Source organism: Canis lupus, chromosome 3 (assembly GCF_003254725.2).
Source record: "Canis lupus dingo isolate Sandy chromosome 3, ASM325472v2, whole genome shotgun sequence".
In the NCBI taxonomy this organism is placed as follows: Eukaryota; Metazoa; Chordata; class Mammalia; order Carnivora; family Canidae; genus Canis; species Canis lupus.
The window spans coordinates 25,597,819-25,622,883 of record NC_064245.1 but is presented as its reverse complement, the minus strand read 5'-3'; the positions used below and the strand labels follow the sequence as shown (position 1 = coordinate 25,622,883).

At 34.9% G+C, this 25,065-nt stretch overlaps 1 protein-coding gene across 10 annotated transcripts in view; it reads right to left on the bottom strand.

Annotated features, from left to right (window-relative positions):
• Positions 1-25,065, bottom strand: part of SSBP2 (single stranded DNA binding protein 2) — a 300,014-nt gene that overhangs the window by 186,114 nt on the left and 88,835 nt on the right. For 9 of the 10 annotated variants that reach the window (XM_049108316.1, XM_049108320.1, XM_049108317.1 and 6 more), the window contains 2 exons: positions 19,606-19,678; positions 7,509-7,570 (listed from right to left, as the gene is read on the bottom strand). Coding sequence is in view for 5 of the 10 variants with exons in the window: in XM_025437648.3 (XP_025293433.1) it covers positions 7,509-7,570; positions 19,606-19,678 (135 nt within the window). In the remaining 5 variants the exon portion in view is untranslated. The remainder of the gene's footprint in view (positions 1-7,508; positions 7,571-19,605; positions 19,679-25,065) is intronic. The other variant, XM_049108318.1, reaches the window with a different exon arrangement.

Here is a 25,065-nt window from a genome sequence, read left to right as displayed (position 1 = left end):
CAAAGCCTGCAAAATATTAATATCTTTGTACTGGTACCATTTATTATTATTAAAAATTTCCCCACATAAATCAAAGGAAAACACAAGATTTCCAAGTTGAGGATTCTCATCCAAACACCATTTTTCTTCTACTCTGAGGATGTGAGTGAAAGTGATTTCACTAGCTGTCAATATCTCTATGAAGTAAGGAAAGCAAAATAGTTGTCAGAAACGTCTACAAGGGCGAATAAACATGCCAGAGGGGTCCAGAAGATGGGACGCTAACATAATTATATAACCTTAATCCACTGGCCACATTCAGGACTTTCTGACAAAAATAAAAATAAAAAAGAAGGAAAAAAGAAAAAACCACAGGAGATATATATAATTTTGAGCAAGCCATGTTACCATAATTTCAAATCATTAATACCTAAGGAAGTTATTTCTCTTTGGCCTCAAAAATATTTTCAAAGAATCTTACATACTCATAATCTATACTGAAGAAAACTATCTATTCCTAACTTACATAAGAGTAGGGTTTTACATAAAATGTACATGTACCTGTTCATCACCTTAAAACTTCCAAATACATGTACTTGTCTTATTCCTTAGCATTATTTAATAATTTACAAGATGCAAGCATTATATCTTGTCCCACTATCATAAAATTCTCACAATACTCTTGGATTAATGATAAATTCATATTTTAAAGTATCATTAAAATAGCTTATGTGCTAAACTCAAGCATCATATACTAAGCATTATACATTCAGCATTTAATCTTCCCATTATTATTTTTTTTAATCTTCCATTATTATGCCTATTTGATCAATGAGAGAGCTGAAGCTTAAAGAGATTAAATAATTTGCCTAGAGGACACACAGTTGATTAGTGGCAGAGCTGGACCTGAACTTTTTAGTTCTTACATCATTTTACCTCTAATGTGAATATGGTATTAAAGAGTTCTCACTTCAAGATGGCTCATGCTGATTATGGGCAAGGTTATACAGCTTTGGCAGTCCAAGCAGTATCAGCTGTTATAAGTGTAGTAGATACCTGTCCTAGATAAGACAGCAAACATTTTGTTATCCTACCTTTGACCCTCATACTCCAACTCATTTCCTGAGTATCCTATGGCAACCACCCCCTCACCCTACATGCAGCTGCCAGTGATGCATGGATGCCTCAATATAGACCAGACTCAGAAGAGACGACTTTTCTGAGTCCCATTTTTATCTACTGTCTAGAATTAGCCACTCAGGATGTTCAAAAGGGAACTGTAATTAATGTCTTATTAATAGTGGGCCACTAAATTCTGCTCTGTGTTGAAGAAATATCATCTGTTACTGAGATGAGCACTGGTTACAATTCAGGAAATTTCAATTCTAATTCTAAATCTGACCTTGAGAAAATAGCTTTTTTCCATTAGTTTCTTTGTGTAAAAAGAGAGAAAATAATATCTGTTGTGTATTTTACAAGCTTTTATACAGATACAAGACATGGTATATGCAAAAGTACTTTTAAAAGAATAAAGGTCCTAAAAATATATTCTAAAAAATTCTCATAACTAGTATGGCAAGAAACAAAGAAATCTCCCTATTAATACAGTAAAATTAGCCCCAGTTTCATTTCTAATCCTTCATATTTAGTGGAAAATTCCATGTTATTTACAATGTCTTCTCATCACCAAATTTTCCTATTTTTTCATTCTTTTCCTATTCTCCCAGATACCTTTTACTTCTTCTTCATAACTTAACCATTTCTGTACTTTGCTTTCTCTCTCGCTAACACTTTTAATTGCCTTCTCACCATGATTATACTCCCATTTTAGTTGTCACCTGCATTGTCTTATATTGCTGTTTAACTTTTTAAAAAGTTTTTACTTAAATTCCAATAAATTAACATACAATGTAATACTAGTTTCAACACTTCCATACAATACCCAGTGCTCATCCAACAGGTGCCCTTTTTAGTCCCCATCACCTATTTAACCCATCCACCCACTCTATTTTAACTTAATCAAATAATTAGTTATGCAACGTCTATTATAGGCAAGACATACAAGAGGAGTAAGAACCAGTCTGCCGATGAAAATTATTATACCATTCTAGTGAGCCAGTTGGCTAATTCAGGCTTTTGTTTTCACATGCATAGCTATACCTGATGTCATCCATTAGATTCTAAAACCATTAGAATGCTAGTGTACTGTAAGATTTGACTTCCCATTCCCAGTGAAAAAACTGAATTCATGATAATCTTAGTTATTAGTATAATTTCCCTGCAATGTCATATATATTTAATTTCAGGATAAAAATACATGGGCCCAAAGTTATTTCCAAAAGTGTTTTACATATAAAATTAAGTAAGAATAAAGCATAATTTCTGCCATTAAAACATTTAATAGGAAGATTTAAGAAATGTCTATTTTAAAATTACACAAATTGAAAAAGACATTAATTTCGGGAGAAAGAAGTTTCTTGGCATTTCTATTTATGAAATTCATGGAAGCATTGGGAACTTTTATTAAAGAATACAAATGGGAAATACATTTTCAAAGGAAATTTGATCTGGGTACAAGTAATGAACATGGGAAGCATGAGAAATACTATAGCGCTGGGCAGAGTGCAAACTGGGAAAGAAAAAAAGTGCTAAGAGAAATTACATTTGAACAAGGAAAAACTTTCAGAAAATAAAATCACTTACTTTCCACTATCCATACTAAAGGCAGAAATCACCCCTCCTCTCCAAGCCCCTTGCCTCTCAGTTTCCCTACATTTTTCTCCATTTTTGTGCATATTATTTCTTTCTTTAAAAAAAAAAAAGATTTTATTTATTTATTCATGAAGAGACGCAGACAGAGGGAGAAGCAGGCTCCATGCAGGGAGCCTGACATGGGAATCAATCCCGTGTCTCCAGGATCACACCCTGGGCTGAAGGCGCGCTAAACGGCTGAGCCACTCCGGGCTGCCGCTGAGCCACCCCGGGCTGCATTCTCTTTCATACATCTCTAACCTCCCCATTCTTTTCATCTCAATCTATATGCATGCTCAAATTTATTCTATTTTAAAAAGAAAAATATTAGGTCCTGTTCTCTTGTTAATCCTGAAACTATTCCATGTGCCACTACACCCTTCAGCTATTCTCAGCAACCCTTGAGGTGGAAAATGAATTAGAGCAGCTTTCTGAATCTCACTTTCACCACTCCACAAAAACTCTTCTCCTCAGGACCACAAAGTTCACCTTCCTTCCCAATTCAGGAAAATCTCTGGGTCCTTTTACTTACACTTGCCGCAGAATTTAATCTCTGCATTAAATGTCCTACCTGGTTCCCATACATTATTCTCTCCTGATTACTCTTCTTCCTCTCCAATTATTTTCCTTTAAGACTGCTCTTCATCGGCCCAGGCTTAAATGTTGACTTTCCTCAGGATTCCAAACTCAGGCCCTGCTCTTACTTATTACACTGAGCCATTGAATCTATAAACATTCTTCGCCTATAGTATGGTCTGCACTAAGAATTTTCAAACCATTATGGACCTGTCTCTGAGCTACAGACGCATATCTCTCTCTGACTTTGTATTAGGACATTTCTATCTGAATGTCAGTTAGGCACCTCAAAATTTAACCTGTCCAAGATAAATTATGACCTTTCCTCCAAAGTTTGTTGCTCTTTCTATATTTCCTCTTCCAGTCAATGACATCACTGTTTGTCCCAAATCTAAAACCTAGGAAACTTCTTCACATCCCAACTATTCTACTTATTGTTTACTATCACCTTGCAACTACAATTACACTTGCCTTATAACTAGATTTTATCTCTGTTCTCAACTCTCTTCAATCCATTTCTATGTTGATGCCAAGTGAATATCTAAAAGCCCAAATCTAATCATGTCATGTACAGTGTTTAAAATCTTCATGCTTTAATCTAAAACTTTTGATGCATTTCAGGACTTCATAGTCTGGTCTCTGCCCTGGTCTTTATCCTTATATTCTATCACTTTATAGTACTGTACCTACAATTCAACTGAGCCAAGCTACCAGTCATTTCTTGGATTTACGATCATTCCTTCTGAGACTTGATACTAACTATTCCTTAACCAAAATATCCTTCCTTCATTCAACTTCCAGCTCACCTCAGATTCACTTTTTCTATAAAGCTTTTCCTAAATCTTACAAGCTGAAGTAAGCAATCCTCCTGAATTGCTATTATAACTAGTATATACCTCAGTTATAATACTTTAATTGTTTATCTCTCCTATACTTATTTCCTTGAGGGAAGCATAGTTTTATACTTTGTAAATATTTGATGAAGAAGCTTAAACAACAGGACAACTCCATTTTCAAATATTCTATTAAAAAAAAACAGAAGTGAGAACTCACAAAATTGCAACTGGTCCATCCAAAAGGGACCTTGCATTTGACAAAATGAGCAAGCAGTAAGTGCTAGAAGAATACACATTATACTATTCACCTGGATCTTAACAGCATTAACAGCTTCCTGAGTTAAAAAGAAAAAGTAACCCTTATGATAATCCCGAATCCCTAATCTACAGCACCTATGATAAAGTGAAGCTCTAAAGAATTACAGATTTAAAAAGTCAGGCATCTCGTATTGTCAAGATATCAGTTCTTCCCAACTTAATCTATAGATTCAATGCAATCTCAATCAAAATCCTAACAAGATATTTTTGCATATCAACAACTAATTCTAAAGTTTACATGGAGAAGGAAAGACCCCGAACAGTCAACACAGTATTAAAGAAGAACAAAGTTGGAAGGCTGATAATATCCAACTTATAATATATGACAGTGTGGTATTGGTGAAAAAAAAAAAAGACGATGCATCAATGGAATAGAAGAGAAAGCCAGAAAAGACCTACATATGCAGTCAAATGATCTTTGACAAAGGAGTAAAGGCAATGGAGCAAAGATAGTCTCTTCCACAAATGGTACCAGAACAACTAGACATCCACATGCAAAAATACAAATCTAGACAAAGACCTTATATTCACCACAAAAAAAATTCTTAGAAGATAACAGGAGAAAATGAAGGGGATGACTTTCATTATGGAGTGAGCTTTTTAGATACAACACAAAAAGGTATAATTTACAAAAGGAATAATTGATAAATTGAACTTCAATAAAATTAAAACCTTCTGTGATAGACAATGTCAAAAGAAAGAGAAGACAAGACATGGACTGGGAGAAAAAAATCTGAAAAAGACACATTTGATAAAGGACTATTATCCAAAATGTACAAAGAACTCTTAAAACTCAACAATAACAAAACAATCTGATTAAAAAGTAGGCCAAAGACCTGAAAACACACCTCACCAAAAGGGATATATGGATGGCAAATAAACATACTAAAAGATCCTCCACATGCACATGTCATCAGGGAAATGCAAATTAAAATAAAAAGATGACACTACAGATCTATCAGAATGGACCAAGTCTTAAATACTAACAATACCAAATGCTGGTAAAGCTGTGGAATAACAGGAATTCTCATTCATTGCTCATGGAAATGAAAATGGTACAGTTACTCTGCAAGACAGTTGGCAATTTCCTACAAAACTAAAAATATTCTTACTATAAGATCTAGCAATCATGTTCCCTGATATTTACACATACATGATATGTCCATACAAAAACCTACATATGGATGTTCATAACAGCTGTATTCATAACTGCCAAAACTTGGAGGCAACCAAAATGTCCTTCAGTAGGTGAATATATAAACAAACCCCAGTACATCCAGACAATGGAATATAATTCAGCACTAAAAATAAATGAGCTATCAAGCCATGGAGGGACATGGAGAAACTTTAAATGCATATTGCTAAGTGAAAGAAGCCAATATGAAAAGGCTACCTACTGTATGATTCCAACTAAATGTGGAAAAGGCAGGACCATGGAGACAGTAAAAGGACCAGTGGTTGCCAAGGGAGGGGTGTAAAAATGGGAGAAATGAAAAGGCAGAGCACAGAGGATTTTTAGGGCAGGGCAGTGAAAATACTCTGTATGATGCTATATTGATGGATCATGTCATTATACATTTGTTCAAACCCACAGAATGTACAACACCAAGAATAAACTGTAATGTAAACTATGGACTTGGGGTAATTATGAATGTGTCAATTGTATGTTCATCAGCTGTAACAAATGTACCATGCTGACAGGGGATGGTTAATATGGAGGAAGTTATGCCTATTTGGGGCAAGAAGGTATATGGGAAATTTCCGTACCTTCCCCTTAACTGTGTTGTGAAACTATTAAAAATTGCTCTTAAAAAAAAGATTCTAATGAAAAAGAAAGAAAATCAAAGGGACCTCCGAAACAGTTAACAACAACAAGAAAAGATCAAGCAGATTTAGGGCCCACAGATGAGGAGACTCAACTACATTCAGCAAACAGCTAAAGTTTTACAATCTAGATCTAGGTATCATAAATACATACTATGTAAAATGAAAAACTGACTTTTATAATATATAAGAGCTCAGTCTTAAACCCCAGGAAAACAGCACAGTGATAGTGCTTAACTGCAATAAACCGTTGATCCAAATACAGGAACAGCTCTGAGCCAAAGGACTGCACCTGTTCCTGCCATACATATGTGAGACAAACAAGGGAAACCCACAACCACAACTGATCGAGTGCGGTTCCATTCACCACAGAACTTCTAGTAAGGCATGTTTCCAGGAGAGAGGTTAAAAAGATGAAGGCATTAAATAACATACCAAGGAAACAATGTGCATGGCACAAGGAGAGCACTTTTGTTATTTTCCTTTTAAATAAGAACAGAAAATGCTTGTAATTGAAGAAATGCAAAAGAACATTCTACCCTAGCTTGTCCATGCAGATACCTGAACTGCCAACGCTGCTGCAGAAAAGTCACATATTTGGACATACTGGTTTTACAATGAAATTTCTAAGTTCTGTTATCAACTGGGCCTTCAATTAGTCTGATGGTCTTTTTTGTGTTCCTACACAGTTCTATCCCTGAATCTATACTGAACTATTTCATGGTTTGTTTTTTGTTTTTTTTTTACTACTTTTCAGTGTCTTAAAAATTCACCACTACCTCCACTTTCAGTATCCTTAGGTTTAGATGAGATCATGAAGGTCTAAAAGCCAAGAAAGTCCTCACCAGAAACAAACCATACTAGCGGCTTGGTCTTGGATGTCCAGCTTCCGGAAGTGTGAGAAAAGAAATTTATGTTGCTTATGCCATGTAGTCAATGGCATTTTATTATGGCAGCCTGAGCTGACAAATACAGAATCATACTTACAGTAGGAGATTCCATATACCAAACTCAATTCCATCTTGACTCAACAGTAGTACCTTTAAGTTAAAGAACACTAATCTGGTTTTGAGCCTGACTTTTTTTAAGTGCTATCTTTCATAAAATAATTATAGAAAACAAAAGTAAATAAATAAAAAAGAAGTATGAAATCATAAACAAGTATAGTGCAAGACCACTGGAATATATCATCAATCTAATAAAAATGGAATAAAAGATACTTACCACCACCAAGAATGTAAGAATCCTGGTGGTTCCCCCAATGTGATGTTTTTTTCCCATCTTATCTAAAATGAATAAAAGAGATATTAAGTACTTTCCTAATAACACCTTTTCACACATATTACAAAACAATATTTTCCCATTTAAAATACTAAGGTAACATATAAGATTTTAATCATTTTCATATTATGCTTTATTCAAGTTTTATAAGTACTCATTTTACATAGGGATTTGTTGACTGGATAGTTTATGAGAGAACATGCCCATCATTACTTTCCTGAATTTGCTTCCCACTATGCCAGGATTTTCAGGAGAGACTTTGGGAACTTAAGGCACATCAAAATCACCATTATTAACATCACTATGAAAATCAGTTATCACTACTAACCCAGAAATTTGCAAATGACTGGACTTAATATGTGCAGACTCCCAATTATGCCTTAAGGATTGAGTTCTGATCAGGAATAAATTCCTGATTTGAGAGGATGAGAGCAAGAAAGCATAGGTCTTCCATAAAATAAGATTTTAAAAAAGAGGGGTCCCTGGGTGGCACAGTCATTCATGTGTCTGACTGACTCTTGATTTCCACTAAGGTCTTGATCTCAGCAGAGTCTGTTTAGGACTCTCTCTCCTCTCCTCAACGTCCTCCTGTGTGTGCTATCTCTCTCTCTCTAAAATAAATAAATCAATCCTTAAAAAATATTTTTAAGAAAGAGTTCGAAAAAGATAGAGATAGGATGCCTAGGTAGCTCAGTGGTTGAGCATCTGCCTTTGGCTCAGGGTGATCCCAGATTTCTGGGATGGAGTTGCACATCAGGCTCCTTGCGTGAAGCCTGCTTCTCCCTCTGCCTGTGTCTCTGCCTCTCTTTCTGTGTCTCTCATGAATAAACAATTAAAAAAAAAAAAGCAAAGAAACAAAAACGAAAAAAGACAGAGATATTAATTTTCCAAATGTGTCTATTTCAGATGAGTCGGAGTTCACTACAAAAAATTTAAAACAAGGTTGGTATCTCTCAAAAATTAAAATTTCTTACTAAATACTCTTTATAAATTGAATTTAGAAATTAGAAAGCTGGGTAGCTATTTATAAGCACTGATAGTGGTAAATAAAAAATAAAAATCTTTGCATTTAGGGAGACTATACTTTAGTAGAGAAGATAGACCATAAACAAAAAAAAAAAAACAAAAAAAACAAAAACAAAAACAAAAAAAAAGGAAAGAAAGGGAGAGACTGTATTTATATTATAAGTAGAAGGTGACAAATGTAAGGAGGAAAACAAAGCAGGGAAGGAGGATAAAGAAAATAGAAAACAATAAGAAGTGAGCTATAATTTTAACTAAGGTGATCCAGAAAGCCCTCAAAAAGAATTTTTATGCAGGGGTGCCTGGTTGGCTCAGTCAGAAGAGCATGCAGCTCTTGATCTCACAGTCTTGATCTGAACCCCATGGTGGATGTAGAGATTACTTAAATAAATAAAAGAGCTACAGGAGAAATTCCAGGGATTAATGAACTTGAATTCATAAAGACTAAATATGAACAATGAGCCAGAATATGTTATATAAATATAAGCCAGATCCTAACTTGAATTCTCCTAAGAGTAACACAAATAATTTTTATATCTATACTACCTTTTATCTGAATTTCCATTAATTATTATTGTTATCTTCTTGGTTCACAGAAAAAAATAAGGAATGGTAGTATTTAGTGAGTCTGAGGATAAATAAAACTCTGATGTCCTGATGAAGTTATAATCTAATAAAAAACCTGTGTCTCATCTTTCTCTCAAGCTTTTCTCTTACCATTTTTTCACTAGTTGATGTCTTCTTGAAAGGGCATAATAATGAACCTCACAGATATGTCCCAGACACTTAAGCGTTCCTAATCCCTGGAATCATCCTAATTATAAGAACAGCAAGTTTTTTACAGTCCTCACCTTTCATCTCAGGTCATCCTAACTCAACAGATTGACTATTAAATAAAGCAGATAGCTCTACATTCAATTAAAAGGGGAATGTGTGATGACTTGGGTACAGTTAAAGTGGCATGACTAGGTCTCAATGCTGGACTATGCTGGAGGTAGGATCAGACTCACAGCCTAAATGAGTCCCATTGTGCTATAGCCAGTGCTTAGCAGTTTCCCTCCCACACTTCTACAACTTCCACAACCAACCATCATCAATTTCAGGAGATAAAGTAATCAAGGAAAATACCTACATGCTTTACATTCAATATGGACTTTTGTGAAAGGAAATCTACAAGTAAAGCACTTTTTTTTTTTTGCATTTGTATTTTTTTAAGATTTCATTTATTTTTTTTTAAAGATTTTATTTATTTACTCATGAGAGACACACAGAGAGAGAGGCAGAGACACAGGCAGAGGGAGAAGCAGGCTCTACGCAGGGAGCCCGACATGGGACTCAATCCCAGGTCCCCAGGATCAGGCCCTGAGCTGAAGGTGGCGCTAAACCACTGAGCCACCAGGCTGCCCTAAGATTTCATTTATTTATTCATGAGAGACACAGAGAGGCCGAGACATAGGCAGAGGGAGAAGCAGGCCCTGCAGGGAGCCTAATGCAAGACTTGATCCCAGGATCACGAACCTGAGCCAAAGGTAGACGCTCAACCACTGAGCCACCCAGGTGCCCTGCATTGGTATTTTAAGCAGTATTACATCTTACTGGTTCTCAGAGAAGCTCAAAATGCTTCCCATACATCAACTTTTCCACCCTTATAATAACCTTTACTACATAAAGTTTACATTTCTTACTTTAAATTCCAAGTATGTGACAAAAGCAGCTAAAACTTTGGCCCATCATGTTGAAAATAACACAAAAGCCATCCTTTTATAGTTACTGAATAAACAATAATTAACATTTTAGGTATTTCCAAAGAAGAAATGGTTCTACATAGGAATATGTTTCCATAGTGAATGGTATTTTTTGCCTCCAAACTCATTACTACAGTAGGTATTACTAGTTTATAGGAAGCATGAGATAAGGCTAAGGAAAACAGAATTCTGAACTATATAAAACTAAGGCACATTCATTGTCACATTGTTAGAAATGATGAAAATTAGAAACTACCTGAAAACATCCACCAACTGTGAATGTAAAATAAATTTTGATACTTACATATTATAGAAGTATGCAATCATTAGAAAGAATATGTCTACATGCAAAGGAAGCCATGTCATATTGGATTTTTGAAGTTGGAGATTTGGAAGATTAGAGAACAATATATATAGTATAAACCTTTATCTTTTTAATGATTTTTTTATGGGAGGGAGGAAGGGGCAGAGAAAGAGAGAATCTTAAGTAGGCTCCACACCAAGCACAGAACGTGACATGGGGCTCAATCTCACAATCCTGAGATCATGACCTGAGCCAAAATCAAGTTGGACACTTAACTAACTGAGCCAGCCAGGTGCCCCTAAACCTTCTCTACTAAAGAAAAATATTGTGTATATATGTATGTGTGCATTTGGTATATATATGTTAAAGAAATCATACCAAACTTAAAACTATTATCTCTGGAAAAGGGTAAAGGAAGATTCATATCTTTCTATGTAGTTTATTTTTTTTAGCAAAATATGTTTTAATGATAGATATGGCTAGGGAATGGCCTGAAAATATCTCTAAATATCAATAGTCATTATAGAAACAATTCTTCTATTTATGAAAAGGCATTTTCTGTTGTATTGAATTTCATGGGCTTCAGGCTTTTTTGGGTATCCGAATGATATCTAGGCAAACGATTTCTCTCTCTATTCTATTTTTCCTTCTTCTACTCCCCCAGCTCCAATATGTATTCTTCATACTAGAGCTTTTTGTTGTTGAATCTCCACCTCCCTTCCTTCTATCATTTCCCCAGATAAAAGCTGTATTCTCCTATAACTTACAGATAAATCTCAATGCCCATTCCCACTGCCATATTCTACGTTTTAGGGCCTTGTCTGTGATTACTCTGTGTTTCTACAATATGACCTCGCATTTCCAGCATTTCTATGTAGGTGGAGAGCCAAACACTGAATGAACAAAAAGTATATTGGTAAGACATGCCATATAGTTTATAAATGATAATTATAATTTACAAATAACTCATACTATCTAATATAGCAATTCTTCTTCTAGGAATTTATCCTATAAATATGGTCATGTGTGCAAAATTATACACATAACAATTTTCAGTAAAGCACTGTTTATAATTGCAAAAGACCAGAAACAACCTAAATGTCCATTAGTAGGGGGTTGGTGAAATAGATCATGGCACATTTCATAGAATAAAATACCACCATAAAAATAATTATGAAGTTTCATGAGCTAATATAAAACAACTGAAGTCAAACAAATGAAACAAACATCAAAGCATGTAACAGTGTGTATAATAAATTAGTACTTGTATAAATAAAGAAAAAATAATATACATACACACACAAATACAGGTACCCTCCTGCTTAACTTTACATCATTATTTACTTCCGGTGAGGTCTACCGGTAATTTACCTATTATCTCTCAGCCCTACATTCACCCTTCTTTGTCCATTCTACACTAGGTGCTGGACATTTCCTGGTTTCCTGTTCAGTTCTGCCATCAGAAGGATACTAGCTGGAGATGAAATGGCAAGAGTAAGAGAAGCTTCCTGACCCTGGCTCCAAAGTGAAATAGTTGCTGTTTACAGCAGCAGTAGCAGCAGTAGTTACAGTAGCTATAGCAGCTACAGCATTGGACAGTTCTGGATGTCAGCAGCTCCTTTTCAGAAGTTCCAGGCTTGTCTATGTGGGACTTTTTTGAATGATCCAGATCCACTTCCACAGCATCTCCAATAGCACAGCAGGAAGTTGGAGGCTCATAGGCTCCAAACTTTCCAGAGTTTTCCTAAATCCTTTCATACTTCTTGAGAACCAATATTCAAAAAATGTTAATACCAAAAACGGATAGATAGTTCCTGTGTTAAGAACCTGTATACCTATGTATTCGTTTGTTCCTAGACAAAATTCCTAAGCCTTCTAATTTAGATATAACCTACCATTCCTGCTAATTTTCTAACATCTTCCATGTACATAGATGCATCTATATACTAAATTAAATGTTAAAAAAGGAAGGAGAATTACATTTTAATTTTAAAAATTAACTGAATAGACATATAACAGAAAGAAAAATCTGATCATACTTTAAAGCAGATAATGTAATACTGTGCTATCCAACATGGTATCCCCTAGTCACATGTGGTTTTGTACATTTAAAATTAAGTTTAAAATTAAGAGTGAATGTTCCTCATTCACTCTAGCCATTTTTCAAGTGCTCAATAGCTACATGAGACTAGTGGAGAACTTAGTAGATGCACAGATTAGAATTCATCTCCTAATCACAGGAAGTATTATTGAGTAGGCGCTGCTCTCTTCTAGAAGGTAGAAGTCCTCTTAAAGGCTACGTCCAGGTGAGACACTGGGCTGCTGAGATACACGTCCTACTTGTGCATATGATGTCTTTTATTGGGAAAACTCCCTGACGGAGCCCTTCTATTTTTGTTTTTATTTTTTGGCCTAGAAAGGTAGAGGCCCCTAGGAATGGTTGGAAAGTTGAGAATGAATGCTTAATCTGTCACATAATAAAATAACAAGAATTCAGAAGGCTGCTGATAATATCCCAGGAAGAAGACATCTGAGGAGTCTGGGGGGATTCAGAAAAGGAGACAGTCGGAGAAGTTGTAAGGAGGCAACAAGACAGAAGGCAGGTGGGAGCCCTCAGGTAAACTGCTAGTAAGAAATTCCCATAGCAAGGAGACCAAAAAACTTAAGAATAGTTGTGTTTAATATTCAAGTTGATGTTGTTGCCTGTACTGTACAAGGCTGAATACCATTCAGTTTCCCTCTAATCTTCAGTAAGAATCTTTTATACACAAAAGCAATGACTCAGTGAAGCTTGGAGGCTATTGGAGAAACATGAAACTTCAGACAAAGAACAGGTAGCAGCTATAAGGAGAAGCAGTGAGGCTGTAATACTTGGTGGGAGTAAGAAATTACAGCAAGAAAACCTCCAGCCCCCTCTTTCCCTAGTACGCCCTGGAGATGTTAGAGGGGACAAGTGGGAAGCTGTAATATTAGGGAATAGAGCTGGAGCTGTTTTGATAGGAAAAGTAATCCCAGGAAATAGGAGGATTGCAGGCCATCCAAGTGACAGATATTTGGAGTATATATGTACACATAGAACATATATTTAGATTTGTACTCCAGTATAGAAACTACAAAAGGTAAAAAAGAATTGGTCAAGAAGTTTAAAATTAACGTTTTGAGTATGTATTACATGCTAGGCCCTTCTAAGCACTTTATAAGTACCAACCCATTAAACCTCAGCACAACTTTAAAGTATCATTACAATTATCTTCCTTTTATAATTAAGAAAATTCAGTAACTAAATAAGATGTAGAAGATAATTCAAACCCAAAGTCTTACCTACCATACAACGTTGCTTCCAAACTAAAGTTCAAGAAACTGTTTAAGAAATTGTTATTTTTCTCTTTTCAGTGAAAGATAAATAGAACTTTGGAGTCTCTGAGGTTCAATAAGATAGCATTCCTAATAAAATTTGAAGAACCAATCTGTTAGATGTTTTTAAGCTTCTACTTCTGGCTAACTTACTGGCTAATTTACGGCAAATAAGGGCTATTAATATAAACAATGTAAAATTCTTAAGAAGGAAAAAAAATCTCAGTATTATTTTAAAGATTTTTATTTATTTATTCATGAGAGACAAAGAGAGAGAGAGAGAGAGAGAGAGGCAGAAACAGAAGCAGGCTCCATGCAGGGAGCCCGATGTGGGACTCGATCCTGGGTCTCCAGGATCAGGCCCTGGGCCAAAGGCAGCGCTAAACTGCTGAGCCACCCAGGCTGCCCCTAATCTAATTCTTAATTATATTTGTTAAGGTCACCGAGTCTCATTCCAAGGCATGACAAATACCATGCAAAATTTCAGGAATGAGTTGGAATTATCTTTGCAATTGAGATAATCAGAAAAAAGAGAGTTTCTAATGAATTCAAAATAACAAAACTGATATAGAATTGTAAAGATTTCTTAATATTCTGTTTGTAATTACTGAATACCAAAGAATATAGTAGATAAATAAAAGATAATAAAAGATAAAGCTGAGGAAGAGTTCTACATGGAGACTATTTCTAAAGAATATTCAATTTTGGAGCATGGGGTAACTGGGTGATGGACATTAAGGAGGGCACGTGATGTAATTAGCACTGGGTATTATATAAGACTGATGAGGGCAGCCCTGGTGGCTCAGCGGTTTACGCCGCCTTCAGCCCAGGGCCTGATCCTGGAGATCCGGGATCAAGTCCCACTTGAGGCTCCCTGGATGGAGCCTGCTTCTCCCTCTGCCTGTGTCTCTGCCTCTTTCTCTCTCTCTCTCTCTCTCTCTGTGTGTGTGTCTCTCCTGAATAAATTAACAAATCTTAAAAAAAAAAAAGATTGAGGTATAAGACTGATGAATAACTAAACTCTACCTCTGAAATAATAATTTGATTAATAAATTGAATTTTAATTTAAAAAATGTTCTATTTTGTCCTATTGAGGGTAAGAAAATTCAAAGTCATAGAAACTATATTTGGGATTCAGGTACTGGTTTAGAATCTGTCATGAATCAGATACAACAATGAGCTCATTAACATAACCTGAACAGAGATGTTTTGATTTCTATCATTAGTTCAATGCTCTCTTTTAACTAAGGGGAAAAACAAACAAACAAACAAACAGTTGAGCTAATAGTTCTGAGATCTATTCTTCTGGCTGATAACAAAAGCTATCAAGAGCAGTTCAGTTCCTCATAGCCCAGGCCAAGGGCATTATCAGAAAGGCCAAACCCTTGGGGTGCTTGTGTGGCTCAATGGGTTAAGCATTTTAACTCTTGATCTCAGTTTAGGTTTTAATCTCAGAGTCATGAATTTAAGCTCCACACTGGGCACCATGCTGGGTATGGAGACTCTTTTAAAAAAAAAAAAGAAAAAGAAAAAGGCCAAACTCAATGAGAAACTGGGCTGCTGAGATATATATCTTACTTTTACTTTTTCAGATGATATCTAGAGTTCCAATTTGACCTTTTCACAACTTTACCCATAAAGTAAACCCACATGAAGGTGGCCCAACACAGCAAATCTTGATTCAAAAGGGCTCATTAACATCATAGTCATCCATAATGCCAAAATGGGAAGAAGTATTCTACTTGGCTCTAAACCAAGGTAAAAACATTGAGCATTTGAGTGGTTAGTGCCACCTTAATCATTTCCTTTTTATCACAACCCAACACAAATAAACAGGTCTTCCTAGCTTTCCCTTAAGTTCCTTATGTAACTGTCCTGAATTAGGTAAAAAATCTGGGATTGACTCACAAGAAGTCAGATGAGATGATCCTTTATTTCACAAACCACTTAAGAAAAGTCATTCTACAATAAGCAGCCTTAAATTTTCTTTTTATTTTATTTTATTTTATTTTATTTTATTTTATTTTATTTTATTTATTCATGAGAGACACACAGAGAGAGGCAGGGATACAGAGAGAGGGAGAAGCAGGCTCCCCACAGGGAGCCCTAAGCAGGACTTAATTCCCAGACCCAGGATCATGCCCTGAGCCAAAGGCAGATGCTCAACCGCTGAGCCACCCAGGCATCCTAGCAGCCTTAAGTTTTCTGTATGATCCAAGGGAAAGTAAGAGAAAAAAACAATTCTAAATAGGGTGCAAAGGTCTAAATGATTACATTCTGTTTCTTTACTAACCATAGTTGTGGGGCAGGGGGAAGTGGTACTGCCATTCACATAGACACCAGAGTACAAACCAAACAATGTTTCTCTTTTACTTAAAAACCATAAAAAGCTCTCTTTTGCAAGAAGATAAAGTCCAAGCTTGCTGGCCCAGTATGCAAAAGTCTTCAATAAGAGTACACTGCCAGCCTAGAGAGGGGGAACCCTGAGAAAGCCTTCTTAGGGAAAGCCAAATCTAAGCTACTCAAGTAGAGAGGGATTTCAGGCAGAGTAAAGCCCAAATGACAGAAGCCAATGGAATGTAGAGACAAATACAAGCAGCTAGTTATTGTGGAAACTTAGTGTGAGGAAGATTATAGGGTATTGAAATTTAACCAACTGAAATTATTTAGAACTCTAGGGTGTACTCAGCAATGGCCTGTCATGATTCTACTTCTAGGCTTCCATTTTGAAATTGAGATAATTTTGTATTTTTTATTATTTTTATTAAGTAACTGTATAAATAATATATAATGTATATAAGGATAAAATTCCCCTTTAATTCCTTTAAAATCCCTACTCAGAAACTAGCCTCACATGTATATTCTCTCAGACCTTTTACTACACTTCACACTCATAAATATGTACCCACAAAAATATACAGTATTGCATCATGTTCCTTTATGTTCAAAGGTTTCCATATGAATGGAATACTTCTTTCTAGCTTGCTTCTTTTACTTGAAAATGTTTTGCAAGTCTATCCATGTTAAGTCCAAATAGATCTAACTTATTCTTTTACATTTTGGGAAACTTGCACCTCAATCTAGCCATTCCCTAAATATAGAAAATGGTATGTTGGTTATTTAAGTAATTAGAATGTATTTTCACAGTGCCACTTGGGGAGTTTGGCAAGCTAGAAAGTAAAGAATAGTTCTGGGAATCACATACACTCATCTCCAAAGTCCAGAAATACTGTATCTTCTTGGTGACAATAGTTTGTTTTCAGCTTAATTGATTCCTTTTCTGAAACTGAACCACACTGATAATTCAGAGAAATCCTCAGTTTTGTATTCCAGATGAAGTTGGGGAAAATAAAATCATGGCAAATACTTGTCAGAAAAGTGTGAATCTCTTCTGAAATTACATCTTTACCAAATAGATCTAGAAATGTTGTGTATCCATTTCCCATTCAGCTCAGAGTCTATCAGTACAGAACCTAGTTATCTCAATTTAGTCATGCTTAATCCACATGATCCATTTGAGTCAAAACAGCTGAGCTTCCTTAAATGCATTAGCAACATTTTTCTTTTTCCTAAAGTTTAAGAATCACTGCATCTGACATCTTAAGATAAGATGGTGGTAAGAAAATATATTTCTTGTTGGTAAGAAAATATATTCATGGGAACCCCCAAGGATTCAGCAAGTTGAGTCCATTCAAAATGGTCCTTGATTTAAGGAAAGAGATCAATAAATCCTTTCATCAAGCTTCATCAAGTTTTCAATTGCATTAAAAATTTTTTTCAATCTCCATAGCTGGTTTTAATTTCTTTTAAATATACTGTAAATTGGCAGTGATTAAGAATACAAATATTAAGAGCATTCCTTTTGCAATCTCAATCACTTCCTCTAACAACAGTGAGTATGGGGTAGCAAAGTGAAATACGAAGTCTTTTAATTAATGATTTAATGATATAAATACACTCAACTAATGTTTGAATAAACTTTAAAACCTAATTGTAATTACACTGTATATATTCATTCTATTGTAAAACAATTGACTTCTTATATGATTCCAAGCATACCTCCCAAATTCCTTATTTGCAAATACGCTCACATACACTAATTAATTAGATAAAAGATGGAGGGACTATGTGTGTTTACTTCTGTATTTGTTTTTGAAACAAGTGAATCTCAAGAAGGTTACACCTCTAGCATGGCACTTTAAGGTCAAGGGGTTGCCTGTCATGTCCCTGATCTGGTGGGGGTCAAATTAGTTAGATGACTAGAGATATTATTTCAAGCAAGTCTTGTCTCACAAAACTATAAACACAGGCCACAATGAGAACTGCATATGCAACTTTAAATTTTCCAGGAACCACATTAAAAAAGAAAAAAACTGGTAAAATTAATTTTAGTAATATATTTTATTTTATCCAATATATCCAAAATATTATCATCTAAATGTGTGATCAAAATTTTAAAATTATTGTTATTTTATGTTCTTCTGTTCACACTAAATCTTCAAAATCCAGCATGTACTTCATACTTTTGGCACTTTTCAACTTGGATTAGTCATTTTTCAAGCATGAAATAGCCATATAAAGCTAGTGGCTGGGGGTCCCTGGGTGGCTAGGTGGTTTAGTGCCTGCCTTCGGCGCAGGTGTGATCCTGGAGTCCCAGCATCCAGTCCCACATCCGGCTCCCTACATGGAGCCTGCTTCTCCCTCTGCCTGTGTCTCTGCCCCTCTATCTCTCTCTCTGTATCTCTCATGAATAAATAAATAAATAAATACATACATACATACATACATAAAATATTAAAAAAAAAAAAAAAGCTAGCGCCTACCATACTGGACAGCACAGATTTAGGGGGAAAACCAGAAACGGGAATAAACATAGATCTAGGCTTGAATTCCAGTTCCAAAAATCACTAAGCTGCATGACCATGAGCCAGTTATATAAATTCTCTGAGCCCTATTGTTCTTATCAGTAAAACAGGAATTATACCATCTGTCTTACAAATGTCTCAAAGAATTAAAGATAATACAAAGCACCTTGGCATATTATATGCCTGGCATATAACAGAACTCAATAAAATCTTCTTCATTGTCACCTTTATACAAATTGAAAAAGACAAGAGGAGAAAGTACCATTGTAAAAAAGCTCAAATTCAAACTTTAAAAAATGTGGAGAAAAACAGAAAAGAAACAAGAAGTTGAAATAAGATCATCAAAATGTTTTCAAACTGAAATTTAGTCATCAATTCACTATTATCCATACAAAATAAAAACAAAAACCCATATCTTCCAAAATTATGAATAATGCCCAAATAAGTTACAGCTAAAACTAGAGCTATGGTGGCATTTGTCTTTTTTTAAGCAAGTTTGCCTTCTTGATAATTGTGCCAAGGTTAATACTAGTTTCTATTCCTACAAGGGGAAAACTAGCTAGAAAGTTAAGTGGAAGGTTATTGGCATGAAAATGGGACACTAAAAATCTACAAAGACTATATTATACATATTGATAACCAAACATTCACTATATAATATGTAATGATAGTTTTTCAAATAATTGTTACAAAATATTTTCACTTATGTAAGATATCAAGATAAAATATGGAAAATATATAAAACATACCTCTGATAAAAATGTTTGGGCCGATTTTTGAGCTCCTACATGGAGCAGATATTCATATACGTAGAGTGCTAACCTAGAAAATGAATAAAAGATTTATTGAGAAGGGGTGTATTTAATACTCATTCTTTAAATAATGCACAGACCTTTACATTACAAAAATATCCTACACATTAACAGTAACAAAAAAAATCAGCTTTTCCTATATCTTTTCAATGGGAGTCCATACATATCTGTTCAGAAAGAACTTAAGGCAAAAGAGCACACAAAGAAAAAAGACAAATATATCTTTTCTTGAAAAGAAACATCTAAATAGAGATTTTTTTCTTGCATCATGTCACTTATAACCTCATTCCCTTTGTTATACCTAATATAATTGATAATTTATAAGCCAACATTAATAATCCCCATAATCTATTTTAAGGTATAAGTTATTATCTTTCATTATTAAAATAAGTGAATTAAGTAATTGGACAACTTTATGTCCTTCCATCTTTTTGGTGAATATTAACAAAAACTCGAGCTGTTTGCACATCTGTATGCCAAAATGGGTGTTAAAAGCTCATTTTAATATTTGTTCAGGCAACTTCTCCTTACTCTTTCGGTTTGATTATTAAACCAATAATATAATATATTAGCTTACAATGATTCAAATTATCAGCAAACCACAGCATTAAGAAAAGTTTAAAAACATCAACTCATATTAAGCATTTGGGTACTTGTAGTTTAAAGATTAACACAAAATTACATATAAATTTATCATTCAAATACAGAATATTAAGTATGCACTATACTTGTACTACTCTCATTATCTTGTGGATTCAGAATTTTAAGCTACACCATGTAGCTCAATTTCAGTTGAGCTGTTAACAAAATATTATTCATAAACCCAAATTAGTCTGAGGCAGTATTTTTAATGATATCTTGGACTGATGCCCAGATAGCTCACAACAGTTCAGTTTCTGCTACACTATATTTACCAATATTAAGCCAGGTTTACAGTAAACAAAACAATGTAATAATAACCACAATTCTGTAGAGCTCCACCATTTCTGTTGCCAACTGAATTTTTGATTGTTAAAGATTGATAGCGTTTGTAAAAATGAATATTTTCTTCATTTTCATGAAAAAACATCCTGCATGTAATGAAAAGAGAAAGCCCATACAGATTCAACTGCTCTGTCCATTTAGTTTTTTTTCCCATTCCAAAATTGTCAAACACTTAAAAAGAGAATTACTCTGCAGTTACTAAGTACCACAAGACAGTAGACAGACATCTGCTAAAACTACTCATAGATAAAAAGTTATGTTACTAGAAACATCCGCTAACCTCTTCCAGTGTAATGACACCTCTTAGATCATGCTTCTCAATACTTTTCTCTACGCTAATACACATGAGGGACATGACATGCTCCTTTTGATAGCAGTATCTTCTGTGGAATTTTGGCTCATCAAAGTATATAATGGATACGCAAGTTGGAATAATCCTATAGTTTCTAACAAACAAAACCTATGGGTGATTCTTATCACACATTCTTTAACCACACATATCTCACACAACCTTTCCCTCCACTAACTACTCCCAACTTTATCACATGATTCACTGACCATCTTGGCAAATCTCACCTCAAAAAAGAGAATTATTTGTGAATTTTTCCTGGAGACACTGTGAAGCCTCAAGATTGCCGCCAGTGACAGTGTCACCCTACTGCCTGAGAAGGAACCTGGCTCCAAGTAATCCCTTGCAGTTTGTCAAATCTTAGGCCTGGGCCCAAGCCAGTAGACAAGAAACCCAGGCTTAAGTCAAAGGCTGAACAATAAAGATGTTCCACCAAGCTTGGAAAAGTAGAAGCAAGAGGCAGGGTATGAAACAGAGATGCTTGGGGTTCTTGGTTCTGGAAGAGTCATGGCCAGAGCACAACTGCTGCTGTGTTCTTGCAATGAACACCATTCCTTAAAGTTAAGCAAATCACTTCCTCATAATCTCTTCTTTGCAATATTAAAGGGGCTAATCTATTTCTACTATGTTTTCCTCCAATTAGTTGGGTAACAAAAAGGATCTTTCTTTATAAATGAAATTAAAAGCAATAATCTCTACTCTTCCTCTGTGGGTGTAAGACAATAATTATAAAAAATGTATTGGAAGGGGCAAAGAATCAATGGAGGAGAGGAGTTTCAAACTATATAATGAAAAATTTGAAGCATCTTCCAAGTGGTGTGCATCTTCCCATCCTTAGAATCTGTGGCTGTAGCAGTACATCATTACCAACAGGATGATACAATGGGATAGGGCTAAGAAAACCTATCCATAATGCCACCTCATATGTACAAGTCCTATAATCTCTATTGAATAAAATTAAGGGTTCCAGGCAGCCAAGATCTATGCTACAGAAAGAGGGGCAGGGAACACTGCATAGGTGAACATTAACTCTCTTGCCATCGTGACTCCATAATATATCACCAGCAAATCGCCAATACTTTAACTACCATTTCAGTACATAAGATTTTTCCAAATCTATCTCTTTAGCCCTATTGTCTCTACAAAGCTCCAAACCTGCTTCTCTAAAATTAGTTTGAAGTTCCTAACAAGATACTTCTCTTTTAAATTGATCACATCCAAAGTTAAATTCACCTTCTCTATCTGTTTATAGTACCTGTGCTCACCTTAAATGAAACAGAATTTGAGTCTTCATTTCCTCATTTGTAAAATAGTGAGAATATTTTCCTTGTAATATTGTTGAAAGAATTAGAGTACACAGTAAACAGTAACTAACAATGATTGTTATAATTTTGGCTAATTCTCTCACATCCAATAACATATTACCAATCACGTTTTGGACTCTAATGTCACATTCTTTCCCTCATTTGACAGTTCTTTCTATCCACCCTCTTCCTGCTCTTGATGAACCACTCAGAACCACAACAATAGCAAGAACATTTGCTCTAACTTCAGATACAGGTACTGTGTATTTCCCATCAGCTGCCCCCAATAGAGACATCAATTAGGGCCACCAGAATCCCCAGAAGGTTCTGGGGAAAAAGCCCTGTAGTAAAAGATACCTTTTGAACGCAGATGACTCCAGGGGAGTGGGGAGTGACAATTATCCACCCACGAAGGTAAATTATGGCATGGTCCCTTGCCCCATGGCATGAAATAACCAAACACAAAACATTTTATTTGGATTCAATTTCTACTGAACAGTAAAAATTTAAAAATAAATACTGAATATATAAATATTTAAACTGTGTATAACATCTCAAATTAACATCTTCTTTTTTCCTTTTCAGGATCTTTTAAAAATTTAACTACTTTTGATAAATAAGAGTGGACATACTAACCACAAAAAAAGAGTATAAGGAAACAAGAGTTATAGCTAATGGTAGAAACATTAATAAGAGTAGAACTAAGAAATGAAGATTTACTGGTAACAGACAGGGAAAGAAAACCTAAACAAAGCATTAAAACCTTATGGCCTCCTTAGATCAGGAGCAAACCTCCCCATACCTCCTTCAGAAGACCTGAGGGCAACTTTCCTTATAGCATTCTCCTCTAATTAACAATCATAATGGTAGCTTCACGTCTCCAGCGGAAGTTTATAAACTCTGTGCCACTCATACCACCCAATAATCTAACATATTTGGCTAGATAAAGTATTAAACTTCTGATAATATTTTCTGAAGCATTTTCTTCCTAGTTTGTTTCTTGACTTAATTTTGGTCAGGGTTCTTGTGTGTGCAGCCTGGGGGCGGGGGCGGGGAGGGGTGAGAGTGGGGAGAGGGGAGGTAGATACTTTTAATTAAACTTTAAATATAGAAACAATAGAAAAAGAAAAACGGTAACCACCAAATGGGCAGGAACAGTAACAAACATCACAACTAATTATTTATTTTTTTAAAGATTTTATTTACCCATTTGAGAGAGAGAGGGAGAGCAAGCAAATGGTGCAGGGGAGAGGCAGAGGAAGAAGCAGACACCCCGCTGAGCAGGGAGCCAGACTTGGGGCTGGATCCCAGGCCCAGATATTATGACCTGAGCCAAAGGCAGTCAACCAACTGAGCTCCCCCAGGCACCCCAATCACAAGTAATTTTAAAATGTAGGCAATGTTAAACATCACTGTGAATCAAAGATATGTATATTAAACAACAATGGGATTTATTGATTTATTTTTTATTTTATTTTTTTAAATTTTGTTTATTTATTCACAAGAGACAGAGAGAGAGAGGCAGAGACACAGGCAGAGGGAGAAGCAGGCTCCATGCAGGGAGCCTGATGTGGGACTTGATTCAGAGACTCCAGGATCATAAGCAGAAGGCAGATGCTTAACTGCTGAGCCACCCAGGCATCTGAACAATGGAATTTAAATTCTTACTTAAACACAAAATATGTGAGGGAATGAATACTCATACTGCTGATGACAGTAAACTGGTATTACTATTTCAAAATCAACTTGGCATTAAAGATACATCAAGAATTTGAAAAAAAAAGTTTACACACTTTGACCCAAATAATTGCATTACTAAATGTAGAAAAGCTTAATGCACAGAAATTTTTAACCAAAGATTATGTAGAACGAGCAAAGAATAAATAAATAAACTGACTGGAATTACAGTAAAATATTTTGTATTAGTTAATTTCATGTTTGAAAATGTAATTCAGAATTTAGTTATAAATCTATTCAATAAGCACTGAAGTGATTCTTCTCTGCTTAACTATTGAATTTCAAAACCTGAGAAAATGTCATTACCACACAACCAAATAAAATTACTTCAAATTTACCTTGTGAAAATTACAAAATCTAACAAAGAAACAGATTTTTACCATTCACATGAACAAATTCTATTACATGCTATCATTTAACAATCTAGGACAACTAAGTATATAACTAATAAGGCATCTATAACAGGTACTATCACTTAAGAGTCTAATTAAAGCAAATTCTCAACCATCCTTTGTAAATGAAGGACTTTACAGTCTGAGAAAGGAGTAAAGACATTACTTTACTCAAATCTTTCTATAATCTAGCTATTTAATTTGAGATTAAGTCTCTTCCTCCAAAGGAAATATTAGCGTAAAAAGTAACTATGGGAAGATATATAAAAGGTTTCTAAAACAGGATTGTTAATTTGCAAACAAGTTTGTCAAGCTACCCATAAATAAAAGGGGAATACTTTTTATAGTTCAGAGCTAATTCCTCTCTTCCTACATACCTATATATGCATGCATATATATACACATATGTAAATTATCTATGTCTGTGTGTAAAATACATCATTATTTTTAAAAACCATTTCAAAAAAGTCAGTTAACAAAAAAGGTCTGATTTTTTAAAATCTGAATTTATAGAACAATTAAAGTAGATATGACTATTGATATTATAGAGAGAATGTTTGTTTTTTCTTTTTTGTTTTTGTTTGTTTGTTTGTTTTAAAGATTTTATTATTCATTCATGAGAAACACAGAG